At 53.7% G+C, this 23341-nt stretch overlaps 1 protein-coding gene across 2 annotated transcripts; it reads left to right on the top strand.

Moving 5' to 3' along the window:
* Positions 1 to 1670: 1670 nt before the first annotated feature.
* Hid1 (HID1 domain containing) lies at positions 1671 to 22704 on the top strand. Of its 2 annotated transcripts, none has more exons than XM_028889675.2 (19): positions 1671 to 1877; positions 9000 to 9149; positions 10270 to 10440; positions 10990 to 11103; positions 11647 to 11753; positions 11963 to 12079; positions 13560 to 13782; positions 13954 to 14010; positions 15200 to 15340; positions 15525 to 15615; positions 15827 to 15978; positions 16087 to 16165; positions 17921 to 18085; positions 19467 to 19694; positions 20018 to 20124; positions 20593 to 20673; positions 21231 to 21322; positions 21463 to 21621; positions 21875 to 22704. In XM_028889675.2, the coding sequence occupies exons 1-19, from the start codon at positions 1812 to 1814 to the stop codon at positions 21936 to 21938; spliced, it is 2364 nt and encodes a 787-aa protein (XP_028745508.1). In that variant the 5' UTR covers positions 1671 to 1811; the 3' UTR covers positions 21939 to 22704. The 2 variants fall into 2 exon arrangements, with proteins under 2 accessions (XP_028745508.1, XP_037056618.1); XM_037200723.1 differs by having other exon boundaries at positions 1681 to 1877; positions 10987 to 11103.
* The last annotated feature ends 637 nt before the right edge of the window (positions 22705 to 23341 follow it).

Below are 23341 nucleotides of genomic sequence, written 5' to 3'. Positions count from 1 at the left end.
AAGTACATTATTGAATATATTATGAAAAAGAGAGAATATGAATATAAGATAAAATGTCAATTATTGAGTCTACTTTAAAAAAGGAACCACTTGTTTTACATAGGATAAGTAATGAATTTTTTTGTCTGAGTTTATCAAATGTTACTGGACTGGACATTGTTAATATATATAATGGAGGTTTTTTGTCTGAATCTGTCAAATGTTAATGGACTAGACATTCGTTAATGTAATTCTTGACTGTATATATTGTATATACTTATTGGATATAGTTTTTCTTGTATTAGTTATAAGCTTTTTTAAATTTTAGACAAAAAAGGGGAAATGTGGTGATATTGTGTTCCCCACAATATTGTGCACCCTAATAAACTTATCTGGGGTCAGAGAACAGAACAGCCACTAGATATAGAGACCAGAAAATGTTGGCACACATGCCTTTAATCCTAGCATTCCAGAGGCAGAGATCTCTGTGAGTTCAAGGTCACACTGGAAACAGCCAGGCATGGTGACATATGCCTTTAGTCCCAGGAAGTGATGGCAGGAAGCAGAAATGTATTTAAGGCACGAAGATGAGGAACTAGAAGCTGGTTAAGCTTTTAGGCTTTTAAGTAGCACAGTTCAGCTGAGAACTCATTCTGGATGAGGACTCAGAGGCTTCCAGTCTGAGGAAACAGGATCAGCTGAGGAATTGGCAAGGTGAGGTGGCTGTGGCTTGTTCTGCTTCTCTGATCTTTCAATATTTACCCCAATATGTTGCTCCAGGTTTATTTTCATTAATAAGACCTTTTAAGATTCATGCAACAATTATTATGTATCTAGCTGTTATTCTTAATTTAATAATTAGAGTGCTTGACAAAGCCCTGGGTTCAATCTACAGCACCTCATAAAACCAAGGATGGCTTGCTCGCCTGTGATCCTGGCACTTGGGAAATAAGATTAAAAGTTCATAATCAGGAACAGTGAGTTTGAGGCCAGCCTAAGATAAAACTCTCAAAACAAAGTGTACTGGGCTATACCATGGGTAACTCCTTTCTTCTCCTAAGAACAGGTTCTGTGCTGTGGTTCTACAGGACACGGTGTTGTATACCAACTCCTCTGCACGCCAAGGAGTTCCCAGGAAAGCCATCGGACTAGAGAGGGGTCAAGACCCGAGGGCTCTTTCACTGTCAGCTAGGTGCTGAGCTGCCTTCCTGGAGCAGAGACATTAAGTCAGCCTCTTCTTCCACACACGCAAGGGCTAAACCTGCGGCTATGGTTAGAGTCACTGCAGGGCGGGATCGAGGTTGGACAGGTCAGAAAGAGAAACCACAACAACAATAACAACCAAAAAGAAAAAAAAAAAGAAAATCCAAAAAACAAATGCTCAAACACCAACAATAATAGTAGTAATATGGAAGCAGGAAAGTCAGAGTGGCTGGAGGAGAAACTGCAGGCCCCGGACAGAGTGAAAGTGGAGTCAGGAGATGAGATGCTAGGAGGATTTCGGTCTCGGGGACTGAAGGACAGAAGGGGGCGATGGGATAGGGACAGCACTCGGTTGTAGTACGAAGGGCTGAAGGACCGGGGGAGTTGGGTTCCACAGAGAACTCTGGACCTCGTCTCCAGAGGCTTGAACGGCAGGTGCAGAGGCGGGGCCTCGTGGGGGCGGATCTAGGGGCGGGGCCACAAGGGGCGGGGCCGACGCCGGCGGCGGGCGGGGTTCGCAGCTCTGTTCCTCGGAGAGCAGCTGGGGCCGCGGAGCTGGAGCTGGAACCGGAGCCGGAGTCCGCGCCAGAGTCGGAACCCGGGGCTGGGCCGGAGCGGGCTCCACCGACATGGGGTCCGCAGACTCCAAGCTGAACTTCCGGAAGGCTGTGATCCAGCTGACCACCAAAACGCAGGTGCGCGCGGGGGCCCAGCCTCTTCATCCACCTGCCCGGCTTGGGGGCAGGGCAGTGACGGGGGCTGGGGTGAACTTGGCTCACTGGAGCGTAGGGTGACCGGCTTGTCCAGAGGGGGATGCTGAGACCAGCACCGGAACGCGATCTTCCCTCTGTACCTCAGGGCTCCATCTCTACCTCTGGGAGCCCACCCTAAGCCTCCTCTCCCCTGGGAACACTCTCCCGGGCACTGCTGCTGCCACCTTAGGCTGACGTGTGCCTACTCCTGAAACCGGCGGCGACAACGCTATCCGCCCCCTGTCCCGCCCCCCAGTGCCGGCAACCTCACATAGGCAGCCTCTTCCCGCTCCCACCTACCCATCCATCGCTCTGCTCTCCTCCCTGCCCTCGGTGCCCACGGTCCCGGACGCACAACCCGGGCTGACTCAATGCAAACAAAGCCGGGCCGGCGCCTGCTAGGGTCGGGGAAAACAGCTGGTGTGCGGTGGCAGCGGCGGCCTCTCTGGGCCCTGGTAGATGCCTGCGGGCAGGGAAGGCCCAGGTCTTCCTGGGAGCTCCCAGAGTGGCAGGCAGCAGCAGCCGGGTAAGGGGAGCTGTCCTCAGGCCTAGGGAAACCAGCTTTCCAGCTAGGGATGCTCCAGGGGCTTCTCCAGGCCTGGTGGAGCTGATTGGCTGTGCTTTCTGGTACCCGAAATGGGGATTCCGGGTTCGGGCATGAGGAGGGACTCCCAGATTGTCTTTAGTCTGTTGGAGAGGGAGCCATAGGTACCTCCATCCCAGTCCATGCTTCCCACATTTCCCCCTGAGTCCACAAGTGTCACAGAAGCCTCCTCCTATCTCCAGCACACACCTCTTGACCCAGCAAGGCTCCTTCTTTGCCCTGCCCGGAACCAGGCTACTATGATCGTAGAGATATCCAGCCGTGCCTCTCGGGGGGCCCTGACTGTCAAAGGGGTCTGGACCACCTGCCATCTGGAGCCCTCCCCCCATCCTGCTGTTCTCAGAGCTCTATATTGTTCTTGCCAGTTTGAGTGGGATCAGGAGAGCCATCTTCCCACAGCCAGGCAGTCATAGCCTCAGAGGGCAGACCTCTACTCCCACACTCTGCTACTCACCATCGGAAAGGTCAGGGTCTGAAAAAAGAAATGCCAGGGCTTCTATCTAGAGAGCCCATTTCCAGCTGAGAGGCACTTGATAAAAACCAGAACTTCTCTTTGCTCCTCACGACTTGTTCCAGAACCTCAGAGATGAGACTCTGGATCTGTGGGCAGCAGAAAAGGGTGGTGTGGGGTGACTGGGAGGGGGATGGTGTCTCCCGCGTTTAATGCCTGCTGGAAGGTGTGGTGGGCTCAGCAGGTCTTTTGGGAGCAGGGTGAACTCAGATGTAGGAAGGTGGGCAGTGACCTGCTTTGGCACCCCCTGCCCCTGAGTACTACATCCATCTCTCTTTTCCTGGCTGAGATGGTCTGTCCTCCTTAGCTGAAGACAGTTGCTGGGACCGGGGCCTAGAGTATGCTGGAGACCCAGGCTGGGGTACTTCTCTCTTCCCCTCCCTCTCCCCCTCCCTCTTCTTCCTCTCCCACCTCTTCCCCTCCCCCTTTTCAATTTATATTATTTATTTATTTTTGGTGTGTGTGTGTGTGTGTGTGTGTGTGTGTGTGTGTGTAGGTGTATATACATGTGCACCATGGTATAAGTGTGGGGGTCAGAAGCCGACCTGTGGGAGTCAGCTCTCTTCTTCCCCCAGGTGGATCCTAAGGATTGAATTTAGGTTGTTAGCCTTGCATGTCAGCAAGCATGAAGTGCCTTTACCAAGCATTTTTACCAAGAGCCTTCCCTGCTGAGCCATCTCACCAGCCCAGTGGGTCTTTTTGGAGCATGGGACTCTCACAGGTAGGAGGGGGCCAAAGCCTTGGACCCTGTAGTAATCAGCGTTGGACAGCTGGGATTCAAGGATCTGAGATGGTCTTCCTGGACCTTCACTCAGTATTCCCAAGGTGCTTCAGGTGTGCTGATCACAGGACACCCACACCTCCAGGCCCTCAGAGGCTGTGCTTTGGGCAGTAGACAGTGGACTCTCTCCTGTAGCCCGGGCCTGAGCGCTTGCAGGTCAGCCTTCCCTGCCTTCCTGCCTCGCATCCTGTTTTCTTCCTGCCCTGGTGGCCAGTCCTGGGCCGGGCTTAACCCTGACTCTGAGGCCAGCAACATTGGCTGTGTTTCCTGTCTCCTTACTTGGCTGGGGCCCCAGATTGGGGCATTACAGGATCAGAGATCCACTCCCTCCACCCCCGCCACTGCCCCATCCTGCCTATTTGAGGATGCCCTGCTGCAGGCCAGGGTAAGAGCTGATAGGTGTGTGTTCACACGCACGCAAGTGTGTGCTTAGAACACTTTGATCACCTGTCAGGACAGATCATCCTCCTCAGGCTAGATCACAGCTGGTTTTGCCCCCTTCCCACCCCCACCCTAGAAGGAGACTGTTAAAGCCACAGCTTGGGGCTGGAGAGATGGCTCAGTGGTTAGGAGGGCTTGACACTCTTTCACATGAAGAGTGGTTCCCAGCACCCACATCCGGTGGCTCACAACTGCCTATGACTCCAGCTCTGGGAGATCCAACACCTTCTTCTGGCCTCTGTGAGCACCCTCATATGTGTGCATGCATGCGTGCATGCATGCATGCATGCGCGCGCGCGCACACACACACACACACACAGAGAGAAAGAGAAAGACAAACACACATACTCATAAATAAAAAATAAACTGATTTTTAAAAGCTACATCTGGTTCCCTCAGTCTATGCAAATGCCTAAGGCACAGTGGGATCAGGGGAGGAGGTTGCAAGCTGAGATGAAGAATCCTGAGATCCCGTGTTCAGTCTCCATTATGAGAAGGAGTGGGGGACGTGAAGGTGTGAAGGTTTGATTTCCAGACAGGTGTGTTGTAATTCCAGCACTTGGGAGGTTGAGGCTGGAGGGTTATGGTTGTAAGGCCAGCCTGGTCTACACAGAGAATTCCAGGCTAGCCCTGGCTACATGAAAAAGGTTGGGGTGGGCAGGAAGATAATAGCTTCTTTATGAAGGGTTTCCCTTCTGCTTCTAGATTTGACCTCTAAGGCCCCTCTTAAGTTCAATTTGGATTTCAGTCCGTGATGCTTGCCTAATGAACTAGGTCAGAGGTCAAGTCCATCTGTGCTCAGCTGGGCTTCTGCCCCTTTAAGGGTGGTGACTACCCGGGAGGTGGGCTGAGTATCAGAGGTGACAGATTTCCAGACATGCTCCCTGTGAGGGGAGCTCCACAGGCCTTTTGAGGATGACTTCCCACTCCACTCTGGCTCCAGGCCTCTAGGACTGGGGTCCCCAGCTCCTGCCCTCCCCACCCCCCATACATATCAGATGACTGTGGAGCTGAGGTCCAGCAAACCCGAGCTCCAGGGCCTCTCCCTTGGCCTTTGTTTACCTCCAGCTAACTTGCTCTACCAGTTCTGGGACTGAGACTGCAGTCACAAGTTACCCTAGGACTCCCCAGAGTGGAGTGGGGGGATTTTTGTTCAGGGAGTGGGCACTTTGGTGAAGCATGCAGTCCCAGCCTTGGGTTTGGGCAGCCCCCTGACACTCAGCCTTGTCAGGATTCATGACAACTTCAGCACACCTGCCATCTGCCTCAACGGCAAGATCAGCCGGGCTGCTGGGCTGCTGGGCTGTCCGGCTGGGGCAAGCCCATCTAGACCCGAGTCAAGAATGGGATGATTTGGCCAGGTGGTGATGGCACAGGCCTTGAATCCCAGCACTCGGGAGGCAGAGGCAGGTGGATCTCTGTAAGAGGGCATCCTGGTTTACAGAGTGAGTCCCAGGACATCCAGGACTACACAGAGAAACCATGTCTGGAAAAACAACAAAACAAAAAAGGTGATGAGTGGAGATTGGGGCTGGAGGTCCCCAGGTGGGAGCGGGCCTGTACCTAGGGATGAAACACCAGGACCAAAGCAGCCTGAGGAGGAAAGGGTTTGTGTGGCTGACGTTTCCACATCACAGTTCATTATCAAAGAAAGTCAGGACAGGAACTCAAACAGGGCACGAACATGGAGGCAGGAGCTGATGCGGAGGCCATGGAGGGATGCTGCTTACTGGCTTGCTCCTCATGACTTGCTCAGCCTGCTTTCTTATAGAACTAGGACCACCAGCCTAGTGATAGCTGGGCTAGACCCTCCCTCATCAGTCACTAATTAAGAAAATGTCCTCCAGGCCTGCCTGCAACCTGATCTTATGGAGGAATTTTCTTTCTTTCTCTCTTTTTTTCTATTTATTTATTTATTTATTTAAGATAACGTTTCTCTGGCTGTCCTGGAAGTCACTATGTAGATCAGGCTGGTCTTGAACTCAGAGATCTGCCTGCCTCTGCCTGACAAGTGCTGAGATTAAAGGTATGCACCACTATGCCCAGCTGGAGGCATTTTCTTAATTGGGATTCCCTCCTGTCAAATGATCCCAGTCTGCATCAAGCTGACATAAAACTATCCAGCATGGGGCGGAGGGCGGACGTTATAGAAATGAAATTTATCATCTAAACTGGTTGCCTTGGTCATTTACTTGTGGGACTGTCTATATGATTCAAAGACCACAAGTTTATATTTAAAATTTTTATTTTTAGTTATGTGTAGCATGAATCTTAAAGAGTCTTATTAATAAAATCAAACTTGAGGACAGGTATTGGGGTGAATGCTGGAAGATCAGAGAAGCAGAACAAACCACAGCTTCCTCACCTCGACAGTTCCTCAGCTGATCCTGTTTCCTCAGACTGGAAGCTTCTGTGTCCTCATCCCAATGACTCTCAGCTGAACTGCTGCTTGAAAGCCTGAAGCTTAACCAGCCAAAAGCTTCTAGTTTCTGGTCTTCATGCTTTATATACCTTTCTGCTTTCTACCATCACTCCCTGGGATTAAAGGCGTGAGTCACCATGCCTGGCTGTTTCCAATGTGGCCTTGAACTCACAGAGATCCAGAGGGATTTCTGCCTCTGGAATGCTAGGATTCAAGGTGTGAGTGCCACCATTTTTAGCCTCTGTATCTAGTGGCTGTTCTGTTCTTGCACCCAGATAAGTTTATTAGCATGTACAATATTTCGGAGAACACAATACCACCACAGCTATGTTTATTTCTTTGTGTGTGTGCCACAAATGTGCATGTGCCTACAGAGGCCCGAAGAGACATTAGATCCCCTGGAACTGGAGTTATAGGGAACAAAACCTGAATCCCATGGAAGAACAGCATGCACTCTTAACCTCTGAGCCGTCGTAATCTCTCCAGCTCCCATGAGCATATATTTTTTTTTCTTTCTTTTTTTTTTTTTTTTTGAGACAGGGTTTCTCTGTGTAGCTTTGCGCCTTTCCTGGAGCTCACTTGGTAGCCCAGGCTGGCCTCGAACTCACAGAGATCCGCCTGGCTCTGCCTCCTGAGTGCTGGGATTAAAGGCGTGCGCCACCAACACCCGGCCTATTTTTTAAGGCTTGTTTCAATAGGACCTTTGGGATTTTGTTTGTTTGTTTTTGAGATAGGGTCTCACTATATAGCTCTGGCTATCCTGGAATCCTGGAACTCTATGTAGACCAGGCTGGCCTCAAACTCACAGAGATATGCCTGCCTCTGCCTCCCTCCTGCTGGAATTAAAGGTGTGTGACCACTACACCCGGCCTGTTAAAATAAACAAACAAACAAAAAACCTGTGTGTGTGTGTGTGTGTGTGTGTGTGTGTGTGTGTATGAAGAAGGTTTACATTTGTGCAAAGTCACATGTGTGGCTGTCAGAGGACGATTTGTGGGAGTTGGTTTACTCCTTTTTTTTTTTTTTTTTTTTTTGGTTTTTCGAGACAGGGTTTCTCTGTGTAGCTTTGCACCTTTCCTGGAGCTCACTTGGTAGCCCAGGCTGGCCTCGAACTCACAGAGATCCGCCTGGCTCTGCCTCCCGAGTGCTGGGATTAAAGGCATGCGCCACCAACGCCCGGCTGGTTTACTCCTTTTGATAAGTATTGATCCCGAGTTCAATACTCAGGTCATCAGGGTTGGTGGCAAACTCTATCAGCTGACCTGTCTCTCACGCCCCAAACCGGTAGGACTTTGTAATTACTGTTGAAATGAGAAGCTTATGCTGGGAAATGGGGACAGCCTGAGCAAAAGATTTGGTTTGGTTTCCTCTGGGTAGCTCTGGCTGGCCTTGAACTCAAAGAGATCTGCCTGCCTCTGCCTGTCCAGTGCACCACTGCCTGCCTTGTGTGTGTGTGTGTGTGTGTGTGTGTGTGTGTGTGCTGTTTTGAGACATTGAGAATTTCAGACTGTCCTTGAACTCACTCACAATGTATTGGAGGATGACCTTGAACTTCTAATCTTCCTAAGCTCTGGGATTACAGGCCCTCACCACCAGTTTAATGTGTGCAGTGCTGGAAATCCATTCCAGGGCTTTGTGCACACTGCACAAGCACTCCATCAATAGACTTGATTCAGCAGGCGGTGGGGACCCCAAAGGCCCGTATGTGACTTTGGCCATTTACTTTGGTGTGTGGCGTGGGGGACAGTGTACAAACAGCACCAAGAGAGGTAGCTTTGGAGGCTGGAGCTCCCAGAAAGTGACTGGACCCGCAGTGTGGGCCAGCAGTGGGTGCTGTGGGGAGGGGTCAGTGAGCTCACTGGGGTTGGTGCTTGGTGGGTGTGCTGGGAAAGGTTGAGAGAGAGAAGACAGCGTTGGTGACGGTATACGGGTGCATATACCCTTCGTTATCTTCCGTTGGGGAAAGCCCTGGTCTAGACCCTAGACACTTGACCTCCTGCTGTGGCCTTGGGGTATGGCCTGCCGAGGATGTCAGTTTCTCTTTCAGAGGTGCATGGGGACTTTGCTGGGGAGACACAAACCTTGGGGACTCAGTTGGCTTTAGTGCCTAGCTGACCCCCTTGGCCATGCACATCTGTCTCACTTCTGACCCCATCTTGTGGCACCTGAATAAGCCTTTCATCCAGATTGGGAGGCTCCTGGGTGCTGGCTGGGATGCAGGTTAGGGGCTATGGTCTCCCTGCCAGGGTTCGTGGGTGACCGTCGGGAGGGAGTTGTGTAACTCTGAACACTGGATTCCCCTGCAGCCCGTGGAAGCCACCGATGATGCTTTCTGGGACCAGTTCTGGGCAGACACGGCCACCTCGGTGCAAGATGTCTTTGCGCTGGTGCCAGCAGCAGAGATCCGGGCTGTGCGGGAGGAATCACCCTCTAACCTGGCCACTTTGTGCTACAAGGTAAGGGCTGTCTGGCCCCTCACTGCTGCGTCCCCGCTCCCCAGGGTGGGGAGTGGCCCCGTCTGCAGCAGGGCAGGGCACACATTCGGAGCATCTCATCCCAGGTCCTGGAGGAACAGTCTCTTTGCATCAGCTCTCCTCGGTAGGATTGAGGGGAAAGTAACCATGGCCACTAGGAGCGGTTTTTTTTTCTCGCCTTGGGTGGCACTTTCCACACACTAGCTCACTTCGCTTTTCCCATATGATGCTGTTGTTATTTTCTCTATTGCAAAATTTAAAAAAAAAATTTAGATTTATTTTTGTGTGTGAGTGTTTTGCCTGCATGTATGTATATGTTTCGTATGCATGCGTGATGCCTGTGGAGAGCAAAGGAAGGAATTGGATTCCCTGGAACTGGAGTAATGAATGGTTGTGAGCCACCATGGAGGTACTGGGAACTGAACTTGGTCCTCTGCAAGGACAAGTGGTTTTTTTTTTTGTTTGTTTTTTTGAGGCTGGGTTTCTCTGTGTAGCCCTGGCTGTTCTAGAACTCACTATGTAGACCAGGCTGGCCTTGAACTCAGAGAGAGCCACCTGCCTCTGCCTCTGCCTCCTGGGCCCTGTGCTTAGAGGTTTGTGCCACCGTATCTGGTTAAACAACACACATTCTTAACTTCAGAGCCATTTCTCCAGCCCCTGTCTTTTTTTTTAATTTTTAAAAAAGTTACTTTTTTTTTTTTAAATAGGGTTAAACAAAAGGATTAGGAGAAAAAGAGGCCCTCAGAAGAAAATAAGATGTACCTAAGTGTGGGTACACACTCTTCAAGGAAGGGATGCCACAGATGATGTCATGGTCATCCAGGGAACTGGACTTTACTATTCTGATGCTCTGGGTTGGTTTTTTGTTTGTTTTTTGAGACAGGGTTTCTTGTGTTACAGCCCTGGCTGTCCTGGAACTCGCTCTGTAGACCAGGATGGCCTTGAACTCACAGAGATCCGCCTGCCTCTGCCTCCTGAGTGCTGGGATTAAAGGCTTGAGTTTTAACCACGTCTCACCACCCATGAACTAGCTCTACAGTCTGGGTGGCCTGAACCCAAAGGACCATGTCACATGTTCCTTCCTTGCTGTCCGTCCCCACAGGCTGTGGAGAAACTGGTCCAAGGAGCAGAGAGTGGCTGCCACTCGGAGAAGGAGAAGCAGGTCGTCCTGAACTGCAGCCGGCTGCTCACCCGAGTGCTGCCTTACATCTTCGAGGACCCCGACTGGAGGGGCTTCTTCTGGTCCACAGTGCCCGGGGCAGGGCGTGGAGGGGTCTGTGGGCCTGGCCAGGGGGTGGGAGGACCCTGGCAGAGCCCCTACTCTTTAGGAAGTGTGGGATGGGGACTAGGGTGCCACGGAGGGGGGAGGAGCCAGTACCAACTTTTGCGGCCCTCAGTTTTCCTCCGAAGGGGCCTTTGTCCCCTATATCTTGGAGCAGGAGTACAGGGATAAGGCCCAGTGACATCTTTAGAAGGTCCAGAGGGACCATATTGCCTTCTCCCAGACCCCATCTGCTCTGGGCTTATCTCCAGGCAAGTGCCAAGGATTGAGACCCCATGATTCCCAAGAGGGCTAAGACACTTGAGCTTGGTGCCCGGCCCCCCTGGTGAGGGGGGCATTTCCTCACTGTTCCCTAATTCCTGTGTCTGTCTGCTCTCTTCTGGTTAAGGGAGATTTGGGGTAAGCAGGAATCCATTTCCTCTTCCTCCCTCTGTCTACACCTGCCTGCTGGGACCCGGTCCCCATCCTCTGCACCCCCAAGCCCCGGGGCCACCTCTCCCTGGCCAGCCTCCACTGAGCAGCCTGCGTCTCTCCTAGCAGGGTGAAGAGGAAGATGAGAACGCTCGACCCTTGGCCGAGTCCTTGCTCCTGGCCATCGCCGACTTGCTCTTCTGCCCAGACTTCACGGTGCAGAGCCACCGGAGGAACAACGTGGTGAGACACCCCCGGGGTGCTGGGCTCTTGGGGCCAGGAGAGACAGGGTGCAGAAGCAGGGGAGGTTCAGGGAGCAAGGCTCTTAGGTGTGCATATCCTGGGTGGGGTGGGGGTGGCACAGCTGGAGAGGAGCCAGCTGGTGTCCAGCCTGACCCTGTCTCCCAGGCAGCCTGCACAAGCACCCATTGTCCTCTCTGCCTGAGGTGGGAGGGTGCAGGGCTGGAACCAGGAAGCCCGACTTTTTACTCGGGGACTCCACCAGGAATGCTTTCTCCCCTCAACTTGCCGCGCCCTATTCCCCCCACCTTCTCCTTCCTCCTTTCCCTGCCTCAGACTGGACTCAGAAAGTAAAATGATCAACATAAGACGGTACAAAAGTGAGCTCCCAGGGAAATCCGACAACATTCATTTCTCTCCTCGTACATGAGGACCTAGGGCATGGTGGGGCTGTCTTTAGGGGAACACTGGGGTATGTTGCTGCAACTAGAGACAGTGGGAAGTTTGGGTAGTCTGAGCCTGCCTCACTCGGCTCCCTCTTCCCAGGACTCAGCAGAAGATGTCCATTCCCTGGACAGCTGTGAATACATCTGGGAGGCTGGCGTGGGCTTTGCTCACTCCCCACAGCCCAACTACATCCACGACATGAACCGGTGAGCTGGACCCAGGCTGGGCTTTGCATAGCTCAGAGGCCCATAGGGTCTTCCGAAAGACCCAGCCCATTTATCATCCAGCCTCGGCTTTACAGGGAGGAGCAGGGGTCATTTTTCCCATGGACCTTGGTCAGGGTGGTGGGTAGTGTTGGCAGCTTCCTCCTAGAGGGAGGCGGGTCCTAATGTACCCTTCCTGGTCCTTCCTGCAGGATGGAGCTGCTGAAGCTGCTGTTGACATGCTTCTCAGAGGCCATGTACCTGCCCCCATCTCCAGAGAGTGGCAGCACCAACCCCTGGGTTCAGTTCTTTTGTTCCACAGAAAACAGGTGAGAAGCTGCGCTAGGCATTTATGAGTTAAGAGGAGTGCCAGCCCGGTTGGCTTCATTTGAGGAGAGGTGCTGCCCCCTGGTGGCACGAAACCATAATTTAGCTACACCTTTGAACCATCACGGCCTTCAAACCTGGGGACCCCTGGGTGGCCCAGGTCCAGGTCGTCCATCTGGAATCACATTGTTCATTAGAAATATAATGTGAGGAATTTGATGGATGTATCTCTGTGTGAAGAGTACTTGCCTAGTACGCATGGAGCCCTGGGTTTGACCACCAGCACCACATGGACTGGGTGTGATGGTGCACACCTACAATCCCAGCACTCTAGAGGTGGAGGCAGAAGAAACAAGAAGTTTAGGGTCATCCTTGGCTACTAGTGAGTTTTAGGCTAGCCTGGGGCACATAAGACCCTGAATCGAAAGCAAAAAGAAAGAAAACTAATTTATATATTTTATTTAACTCAGTATATTTAAAAAAGTGAGCATTAAGTTTGTAATGAGTTTATGGATCTATCAAGATCACTTGCATTTCTTTCTCTCATTCTCTGTCCCCAAATCCGGTGTGTGGTTTGTACTTCCAACATGCTTCATCTGGACCAACCACTCAATAGTACTCAGTGCCAGCCACATGTGGCCTGTGGTCGTCCTTCGGGTCAGTGGGTGGAGAGGGGGTCTGAGGACCACCCTGATGGATGGAGAGGTCTGGACCATGGTGGGCACTCAGGGGATGTAGGGACACTTAGGAGTACATGTGGGTGTCACACAGTCATCACCGCGACACAGTATTTGAAGTGTACACTCCCGCTGTGGCCGCGATGTGGCACAGGCATGGGCATTCTAAAACCTGTAGCTTTCCTGCTTCTGGACTCCCATCTCTGAATAGCGTGGCTCCCCTCCTCTGTGTTTTGCTGGCTTCCTGCTGGATTTCTCTTTATCCCCAGAAGTGAAGGGCTCCCAAGTGACCCCTCAACACCAGTCACAATCGGAGGCTGGCCATAGTTTCTTCTCATAGCTGCATCAGGCAAACTGCCACCCTTTGTTGCCCACTTAACTGCTGGATCTCAATCTCCTCACCTGTAAGATGAGGATCTTGAACCCAAACACCTTCTGATTCAAGTCATCCTGTGGCTTGGGAGCTGGGGGATGGAACTGGGTTCTGCTCCCTAAGGGGAGGCTGCGTTCCTCTGCACTTCTAACCCCTTGTCTAAAGCCCCTGAGAACTGAAAAGGGTGTGAGCATGTTCTCCACAAGGTATCCCTCACCCTGATAGATTCCTCTGCTCTTGGCCCAGCCTGGCCCTGGTCAGGGCCAGTCACATGCATGGATAGGGAGGGCCTTATCTACTCAGGAAAGGACAAGCTCGAACTTCTGCCTCCCAGGTTCCAGTCTGTAGCCCAGTAGCTCAGCAGCTCCTTCTGTGGCCAGAGATGTGTGCCTAGGGGAGCATCCCTGAGCCCTGCTCTGCTCTCCCCTGCAGACACGCACTGCCTCTCTTCACCTCGCTCCTCAACACCGTGTGTGCCTATGACCCTGTGGGCTACGGGATCCCCTACAACCACCTGCTCTTCTCCGACTACCGGGAGCCCCTGGTGGAGGAGGCTGCTCAGGTGCTTATCGTCACCTTGGACCATGACAGTGCCACCAGCACCACCCCCACTGTGGATGGCACCACCACGGGCACTGTCATGGATGATGCTGATGTAAGGACCGGATGGAGGGAGGGCTGGGGGCAGATGGTATCTCCTTAAGCAGAGGCCCTGGGCAAGAGGCACACCACAGGCGGGTCCCCATGGTGTGTCTGGGGGTTCAGCTGCCACTACCCAGGCAGACCAGGGTGGAGGGTCTGCTCACCATGGTCCTCCCTTTGGCAGCCTCCAGGGCCTGAGAACCTGTTTGTGAACTACCTGTCCCGCATTCATCGTGAGGAGGTGAGTCAGGCACAGCTGGAGGAGGTCTATCTGCCCACCTTCTCCAGTGGCTGTGGCTTTGAGGGCATAGAGGAGTCCTGTCCCCCTGCATGAAAGAACGTGCTCACCTAAGTAAAGCGGTGATGGCAATACTTGGGAGATTTCGAGGCACAGAAAGGGTTGATGGGAGTTGGAGGTGTGTGGTTCAGTTGGTAGAGCACTTGCCTACAGCACAAAGCCCTGACTTCAATCTCCAGGCTGTACATACTCAGGCCGTCATGGTACATGACTGTAAAGCCAGCATCTGGGACGTGGAGGCAGGAGGTTTAAAAGTTCAGAGTCATTCTTGGCTAGCCTCGACTACAGGAGACCCTGTCTTTAAAAGTAAATAAATAAGCTGGGCATAGTGGTGCACATCTTTAATCCTAGCACTCAGGAGGCAGAGGCAGGCGGATCTCTGTGAGTTCGAGGCCAGCCTGGTCTACAAAGTGAGTTCCAGGACAGCCAGAGCAGTTACACAGAGAAGCCCTGTCTCGAAAAAACCAAAGCAAAAACAAGTAAATAAATAAAAGAAAGAAGGGAAAAAACCAACAACAAAGGACTCATAGCCCCATCTGGGCCAGGTAACCAAGAAGGCTTCTCAAAGGAGGGGTATTGCTGTGATGTTGGGGTTCAGAGGTGGCCTTAATGTCCAGGCAGACTCAAGCAGAGGGGAGGTGCTACAGTTCCTGGGACTCTGACTTCCGCAGATACACAGTGAGGGACTGTAGCTGAGCCAGCCTCCCCCAACCCCAGATCAAAGTAGAGCATAGCCCAGCTGGTGGTGGGTGCCCGGTAAATGACAGCTCTGTGAGAGCTGGGGAGTACTTCTCGTGTGCGATGGGGGGTGGGGGGTGGTGGTGGAGGGTGGGGGTGCTGGGGGCAGGGCAAAGGACAGTCCCTGTCAACAAGGAATCCAGGGAGCCCGGTTCATGGGTCCATCTGGGGGTTACCGGGAGCTGCAGCCTTGCAGAGGGGATCCTCAGACTTGCTGGTGGGATGGCAGAGGCTCGGCTTTCCAGTGTGCTAGCAGTAATGTCCAAACCCGGCCCCTCGATTTATGGGAGATTGATAAAGGTTATGGGAGATCGGGGAGAATGAGGAGACATTTGCAGGGGTATCCAGGGCTGTAGGCAGCCGGGTTGGAAGGAACCCTGCTCGGCTCTCCCAGGACTTCCAGTTCATCCTCAAGGGGATAGCCCGGCTGCTGTCTAACCCCCTGCTCCAGACCTACCTTCCTAACTCCACAAAGAAAATCCAGTTCCACCAGGAATTGCTCGTTCTCTTCTGGAAACTCTGTGACTTCAACAAGGTTAGTGGACTCCAGGCCCACCCCAAGGGCAACAGACATGGAGGGGCATAGCTGGACGCTTGCTTAGCGGGGTTCACGGAGTCCAAGACTAGCATAGCGTCTGGGTCTCCCCAGCCTCGGTGGGAGAGAGCGGCTAGAGCTAGTCTTCTCACTGTCCAGCTCACTCGTCCCCTCTCGTTCCCAGAAATTCCTCTTCTTTGTATTGAAGAGCAGCGACGTGCTGGATATCCTGGTTCCCATCCTCTATTTTCTCAACGACGCCCGGGCAGATCAATGTATGACCGGGTGGGCCTGTGATCCTGGGGGGTAGATACGGGGTCTTGGTTCGGGAGGAGGGGGGGGGTTCCAGCCAGTCTGTCCTGCCTCCCAGAAACTGGTGTGCTAACCTTCCATAGGGGCTCCTTTGAGCCCCTGGAGGTGGGTCTTGGCTGAGTTCTCCACCTCCCCTCCCTGCTCACGTGACACCGTCTGTGTTGTGTACCTCAGCTCGGGTGGGCCTGATGCACATCGGGGTCTTCATCCTGCTGCTTCTGAGTGGGGAGAGGAACTTTGGGGTACGACTGAACAAGCCCTACTCAGTGCGAGTGCCCATGGACATCCCTGTCTTCACCGGCACACATGCAGATTTGCTCATCGTGGTAAGGGGGTGTGCGTGGTCAGCCTGGGGGGCGTGGGGTGACATTCTCTTATCGGCCGAGTCTGGAGTTGGCGGGTAATTCACACGGTCCCTCTCCCTCCCTGCATAGGTATTCCACAAAATCATCACCAGTGGCCACCAGCGGCTGCAGCCCCTCTTCGACTGCCTGCTCACCATTGTGGTCAACGGTAGGGGCCTGGAGCCTAACTTCCCCATGCTCACCAGCAGGTGGCGCCAGGCCACAGGCCAACCAGCAAGCAGGCCCCTGGCTTTATGGCCTGGAATAGCCGGCCGCGTGTTACCGCTAATTTTTCTAGTACAATAAAAGGGGCAACAAGACAGGTGATAAAAGCTTCAGAGTCTATGAAATGGTTCAGCAGGTTAAAGCTCTTGCCACGCGAGTCGGGCGTAAAAGTGGAAGGAGAGAACTGATACCATGAAGTTGCGCGCGCGCGCGCGCACACACACACACACAATTTCTTAAAAGCTATAGTATACACTCTATCTGATTTCCTAAACTCAAAATACCACCTCTTAGATATGAAGAAACTATAAAAATTACTGAGACAGTTTATGTTCTGTTTCATATCCAGTCTTCCAAGTCTTGTGTGTGTTCTGTTCACGCAGGAAATCTCAGTGGAGACTGGCTGTATTGCAGACATTTAATTGGCCGCATGCGACTGCTGGCTATTTATTGGGTAGTAAAGGTTTGGGCTGGTGGAGTTACAGTGTGGGAATTTCAACAGCATCTTCAAGGGCTGCGGGCTGATCCCTGGGAATGGCGGCAGGAGGGCTCAGGCTAGTTGGGGGTCCAGCAAGGTGAGTAGCAGTCGGCTGGGCAGAATGGCTTTGGTGGATGTCTTTTGGCCAGTGTGGTTCATTGATAGGTCTAGTTTATATTCCTGCTGCTGAAGCAAAGACCCTTAAGTTTATGTGGCTTATAATTCCAGGTTACAGCCCATCATTGAGGGAGAGCCAAGGCAGGACCTGAAGCAGCTGGTCACATGACACCCACAGCCAGGAGCAGAGAAACTAGCAGATGGGTTCCTTGCTGCCTGGCTGCATAGGTGCAGCTGGCTTCCGTTACTCTTAACTGGTCAGGGCCCAGCTTAGGGAATGGCACCACCCACATGCGTAGCGGTTCTTCCCACCTTAATTAACAACTAACCCCCCCCCCCCAGAGGTGCCCACACGTGAACGTGATCTAGACAATTTCTCATTGAGTCTCTTCCCGGGTGACTAAGTGGTGTCAGGGTGGCAGTAGAAACTAGCTAAACGTGCTGGCCATGCTGTGCTTCGAGTGTCTGGGATGGCGCAGTGCCTCCCAAGGCCTCCAGTGGGGTTGACTGCCTGTTCACCGACCCTTCGTCGACCCGCTGATTCTATTTTACATGTCCTAACTGAGTGCCCAACGAGCATGGGCAGCTCTGAGAATGGTTGTGTGACCAGGACGGTCTCTGTTCCCACCCTCTGGGGCCTTCGGGGGAGCCAGGGGGAAAGGCAGGCGACAAGGACACACACAGGTCAAGCTGTGTGGTTTCCTCTCTGACTCCTCCTCACAAAGCTGTCCCCGAGGGATACCTATCTAATGACAGCAGCTTGTCACTCTCGAAAGACGTCCCGACCCATCCCACGTTAGCACTCTTGCCCTGCCATTTTATTGCTGGGGAACTTGGGCTCAGTTTATAGCCCTCTCTAAACCCTAGTTCCTTTATCTACATCCTTGTCCCTGTCCCTCGCCTCTCTGTGTTGGGGAGATGCCTGGGAGAAATGAGCTGACTGTGCCTCTGAGGGTGCGGGGTGGTGGGGGCACTGGAGCCTCGTCGTCTTTGGGGGGCTCTGCAGGGAGCTGGGGACAGGGGGGGAATCCGCTGAGGTGAGCGGTTCTGCCCCGGCCTGGAATTTTTAGGGATGGCCCAGCACAAGCTGACTCCCCCTTACAGTGTCGCCCTACCTCAAGAGCCTGTCCATGGTGACTGCCAACAAGCTGCTACACCTGCTGGAGGCTTTCTCCACCACCTGGTTCCTCTTCTCCTCGGCCCAGAACCACCATTTGGTCTTCTTCCTCCTGGAGGTCTTCAACAACATTATCCAGTACCAGTTTGATGGTGAGGCCTGACCTGAGCCCCTGGCTTAGCTTAGGGGAAGCCCTAGCACCTTGCCTGTTAGCTCGGTCCTTCAGTGTGCACTTATTAAGCACCTGCAGTGTACCTGGGTATAGGGAGATGCAGCGGGGAATCAAAGATAATGTTCTTCATCCCTCCTGGAGCTCACAGATGGGGCATGGAGTCACAGAGGGAGGCTTTAGGCTGACAGCCTGACCCTAAAGAGTTCATTTAGAGTTGGGTAGCTGGAAAACTCAAAGTGACAAGAGCCTGCTGGCTGTCACAACAGGTGCCTGACCAGTACCACAGGTGCCGATCCAGACCTTGCTGCCCATGTGCTCTGTGGCCATGAGTATGTCAGGCTCTGAGCCTGGTCCCCTCATCTGTAAGATGCTCATGATGATACTGCTGTAAGTCCCTCTTGCAGAGTGCACACCTTTAGTCCCAGCACTCGGGGGACAGAGACAGGTGGATCTCTGTGAGTTCGAGGCCATCCTGGTCTACAGATTGAGATCCAGGACAGCCAGGGCTACACAGAGAAACCCTGTCTCAAAAAACAAAACAAAACAAAAAACAAACCACGAAAAAGGCCCTCTCTTAGAGATTTTGGGGGGTTAGTAATTCACAGAAAAAGCACTCGGCACAGCCTCTAGCAACCCAAATATGAGCAATTATTACTATTTCCAAAATAAGTAAAATTTAGAGGTCTGTAAGAGTGATGAATGAGAGTAAGGCAGGCAGAGAAACATTGCATGGGAAGGGAAATGTGAGAAGGTCCCTGGGGTGGAGGTTAAGCTAAAAGCAGCATGGTGCACCCCAGGACTAGAGAGGTAGATGGGGGCACTGAGGGCTCTGGGAAGCCTTTGCATCTTCTCGATAGCTGTGGGAACTCGCAGGTGGACGATGAAGGACAGGCGCATGCAACAGTGTCCTCCCGGACTCCTCTGTCTGTTACTGAGAGGGCTACATAGTTAACGTTGGGTCGGTGTAGGAAGAATAGGGCTCGGATATCCCACCATGCCAGATGAACCCCCTTAGTACTGGGCTCCAAGAGGATTTCAAGATACCAGAAGAAGGATACCAAGGGAGCTCAGGGCACAGCTGTTTCCCTAGAGCCTAACATCTGGGCACCCCAACAACCTAACTTCTTGGTATCCCCCACAGCCTAACACCAGACACCTCCACAAGCCTAACTTTTTGGTACCTCCCATATCTACTGTGGCCACTGACTGGACACATGGGCCTGTCCTGCTCTGTACACCCTGTACCAGTCCTTATCCCTGGGGAAGAACTCTTCCTGTCTCACAAACCGCCCTCTAGTCCTGGAAGCCATCCCAGATGCAGGGTGCGAAGCAAAGTGAGGATGGACTTGTTCCTCCCGCAGGCAATTCCAACCTGGTCTACGCCATCATCCGAAAGCGTGGAGTCTTCCACCAGCTGGCCAACCTGCCCACTGACCCACCCTCCATCCACAAGGCCCTTCAGCGGCGGCGGAGGACACCGGAGCCCCTGTCCCGCACTGGCTCTCAGGAGGGTGCTTCCATGGAGGGGTCCCGCCCCGCCGCCCCTGCAGAACCAGGCACTCTTAAGACCAGCCTGGTGGCCACCCCAGGTCTGGATGCTTTCAGGCTAGGAGAGTGTGGGTCTTGGTTGGAGATGGCACTGTTAGGGAGTGGATGTGATCTCAGGGGTGTCCTTCCTGTCTAGGAAACTGAGGAAATGGAATCCCACAGCATGTGGAGGTGGAAGTATTGGGTGGGCCTAGGAAGGTAGCTTGATGGGGGTCAGGGAAGGGACATAGACAGGGACCACAGCGGAAAGCTCTAGGAGGGAAGGGCAGACACAGCACCTCTGCCGTGAATGGGTAGCACATAACCTCTGCGGCCACAAGGGGGCACTGTGGCATGTCCCCTCTCCCCGCTGTGTCCCACCCAGGCATTGACAAGCTGACAGAGAAATCCCAGGTTTCAGAGGATGGAACCTTGAGATCCCTAGAGCCTGAATCCCAGCCAAGCTCTGCAGAAGGCAGCCCGTCTGAGGGGGTAGGTACTGGGGACCCTGGAGGATGGTGTTGAGCATCACTTTGTTGCCTTTCTTCTTGAACCCCGAAGTGCAGGAGCGGGCAAGGCCAGGACACTCTGCGGTTGCAGTATTAGAACAAGGGAATCAGGGCTGTCACTGCTGTACTGGGGGAGGAGGCCATCTCTAGACCTCTCTCTTGTTTACTGATCACAGCAAAGCCCTGTGACCTTCGGGCTCCTCATCCATCAGCCTTATCTGGGGCCAGCCTTTCCCTGCCTTCTCCGTCAGCCCCTGGTCCTAAACCTGTCACTGAGCTGGGCTGGGCTGGGCTGGGCCCTGGGTCCAGGGCAAAGGGTACAGGACTGGACCCACCTCTCTGGTGCGGCCAACCTCCCTGGAGTGGGGTCAGAGGAGACATGTAGTTGCTCTGTGACTGCACCCTGTCCTCATTCCTCCCCTGGTCACATCCATTCCTTCCTGGGAACCAGGAGCCCAGCCAAACATGGAGAGATCAGCGGCGATTGTCCAGCACATCGGCCAGTGGCCAGTGGAGCCCAACATCAGATTGGGTGAGGGATACCGCTGGAGGATCTGGAAACGGGGGTTTGGGTGGGTGGCACGGAACAGGGTCCTGCCTGTCAGAGTTCCAGCCCAGCACTAGGGTAAGAAGACCAAAGGCCTTTGGCCTAGGTGCCAGGCTGAGGGACAGTCCTTCCAGTTGCGTGACCTCGTCTCCTGCCTGACCTTTCCGCAGTTGCCCAGGACTGATTCCTTTGTCAATCACCCTTGCTTATTCCTCCCCAAATCGCTTCCACTCCCTGTGTGTTTCCTGTGAGCCCCACTGATTGCTCTGGATGGGGATAATAAACATCCTTATGATCGTGCCATCCAGCCATTGTGAGGATTAAAGGGGACAGTCTTCCGGAAGGCACGAGGCACAGCAGCTGGCCTGTGGCACTGCTCAGCATGGCCTGGGCTCTTCCCATTAGCGACAGTTCCCCTTCACAGGCCCTGCTTGATGCAGGCCATGCATGCTGTTGGAAGTGTCACACTTCCCGTCCTGGGGAGCCTGTGGCTCTGGGGCAAGGTCAAGCTTGTCCCTTAGCTCTGGGTGTGGCTCTCGCAGATCTTGTCCTGGAAGTCCAAGCTGCCTCTGCAGACCATCATGCGCCTGCTGCAGGTGTTGGTCCCCCAGGTGGAGAAGATCTGTATTGACAAGTGAGTCCAGAAGCTGGGTGGGGAGGTGGTCCTGGAGAGGGGCCGGCCCAGGCTTGGGGTGGATGTGATGGGGAGCACACGCCTCAGGGTCCTGTGTGCAGTCTCCACAAACACGCTGGAGGCCCCACCTTTTTCTCTAGGGGCCTGACGGACGAATCTGAGATTCTGAGGTTCCTGCAGCACGGTACCTTAGTGGGACTTTTGCCTGTACCCCACCCCATCCTTATCCGGAAGTACCAGGCGAACTCAGGCACTGCCATGTGGTTCCGCACCTACATGTGGGGTGTCATCTATTTGAGGTGGGCCCCGTGAGGGGTAGGGAAGTTACATCCTGGGGTGGATATGGATGTCTACCTGAGGAATGCCCACCAGGGATTTAGCTCTGGGTTTTCTCCCACCCATAGTGGGACTAATGTCCAACCAATCTGGTTGAAGGTGGGCACTCTTCACCCAGAGTGGGGGCATTGGGATGGGCGGGGAGTCTTGTAGCTACCTAGCTCTTTTGCTCTGAGGTACCCCCTTCTAGAAGGTGACAGCCCGCTCCCTCTATAGGAATGTGGACCCACCCGTCTGGTATGACACAGATGTGAAGCTGTTCGAGATCCAGCGGGTGTGAGGATGGAGACCCGAGGGAATAGGGCCAGGAGGGCTGGTCCTAGACCCCAGGCTTCCCAACCCATTGTTCCGAGCTTTAAAGGACCATTATCAGGGCGAGTACAGTGGTTGGTCCTGGATGGCAGGTCTCAGGAGCCCATTGTGACTGGAGATGACAGGGAGAAAGAAAAAAAAAAAAAAGTGCCCCTCTGCCCTCTAGACTGTTCTCCTAGGAGCCTTTTGTCTCCAGAGATGCAAGCCCCACCAGAGCCCTTGCCCACGCCGGCTCCTCCTTCAAGACCTGCCCTTGTGCCAGCGGCTGCTCCTGGAGGCTGCCAGGTCACAGTGCCCTAATTAGGTTTTCCCAAAAAGGAGCCATGTGCTGTCCCTTGGGGCACCTGGTCATGATGAAGGAAGTCCTGGCTACCTAGCCTGAGACTACTGTTCTAGGCCCTTTCCCTGCCAGGGCCCTTGGGGAAAGAATGGCTGAGCCGCTGGCCAAGGAGGCTGGGGGCTGGCAGCTTACGAAGCAGGACTGGCAAGTGGGCTTTAGGGACCTGGAGTGGGGTTTGGAGGGTCCACTGTTACCGTCTTCGGGCCGGTGGGTATTGCCTGACTGCTGGGGCCCGAAGGATGTCAGTGCCCCTGCCCTATCCACTGCCCGGGTGGTGGGGTACCACATTCTACCATCCCCAGCTCCGGCCTCTAGGTCTCCCCTGCCCCCACCTGTCAGTACAATCTTTGCTCTGTACAATCGGCCACTTTACACAATAAAATGTCTCTCTGTGCTCTGCCTCTGTGCCTGGAGTCGGGGTGGGGGGTGCCTGGCTGGGGCTCTTATCGTCAGGGCAGTTGGGGACTCTACACCCCAGCGTTCACTCCCTGAGGGCTCTTGCCCTATGAGTGAACTGTCATCTGTCATTTGATGGGGGTGTGTATGGGACTGCAGGATTGGGCTCTGTCACCCAGTGTTTGGTCATGGTTACTCAGAGTAAAGCCCACACAGGAGAGGCCAAGGCCTGGCTAAGTTCTTTGCCTGGCCTCAGGTAGCCAGGACCAGTGTTGAGGGGGCCTGGTTTGACAGTGTGTGGCTTCCTGGGAGCAGGGGGATTCGGGGAAGGGCAGAGCCTTGGTTGCAGGGCCAGGGTCACACTCTTTGGGCCTCGCCCTGCACATATTTGTTCTGGGCTCAGAGAGATGGATGGAGCGAGCGCTGGTGTTACCTGCTTGCTCACCTTCCTGCCCCACCCAGGGGCTCCGAGGACCAGGCAGGCCTGGGCACTGGGCAGGCAGAGGCCGCAGTGACCACCCATAGTGAGCCAGTTGCAATAATGTCCCTGAGGCTCTGTTCCAAGAGCTGGCAAAGGGTGGAGGTCAGGGCCATACAAGCCTAGACTCATCTCTTCCTGCTTCTGTCCATGGATC

This window comes from Peromyscus leucopus, chromosome 8b (assembly GCF_004664715.2).
Source record: "Peromyscus leucopus breed LL Stock chromosome 8b, UCI_PerLeu_2.1, whole genome shotgun sequence".
NCBI classification, from domain to species: Eukaryota; Metazoa; Chordata; class Mammalia; order Rodentia; family Cricetidae; genus Peromyscus; species Peromyscus leucopus.
This window is presented reverse-complemented; position numbering and strand designations above follow the sequence as displayed.

Coding starts and splice junctions, on each gene's coding strand:
- Hid1 (XM_037200723.1), top strand. CDS start 1,812: ATGGGGTCCGCAGACTCCAAGCTGAACTTCCGGAAGGCTGTGATCCAG. Junction 14,011..15,199: donor CCCGCATTCATCGTGAGGAG/GTGAGTCAGGCA, acceptor CGGCTCTCCCAG/GACTTCCAGTTCATCCTCAA. Junction 15,341..15,524: donor AACTCTGTGACTTCAACAAG/GTTAGTGGACTC, acceptor TCTCGTTCCCAG/AAATTCCTCTTCTTTGTATT.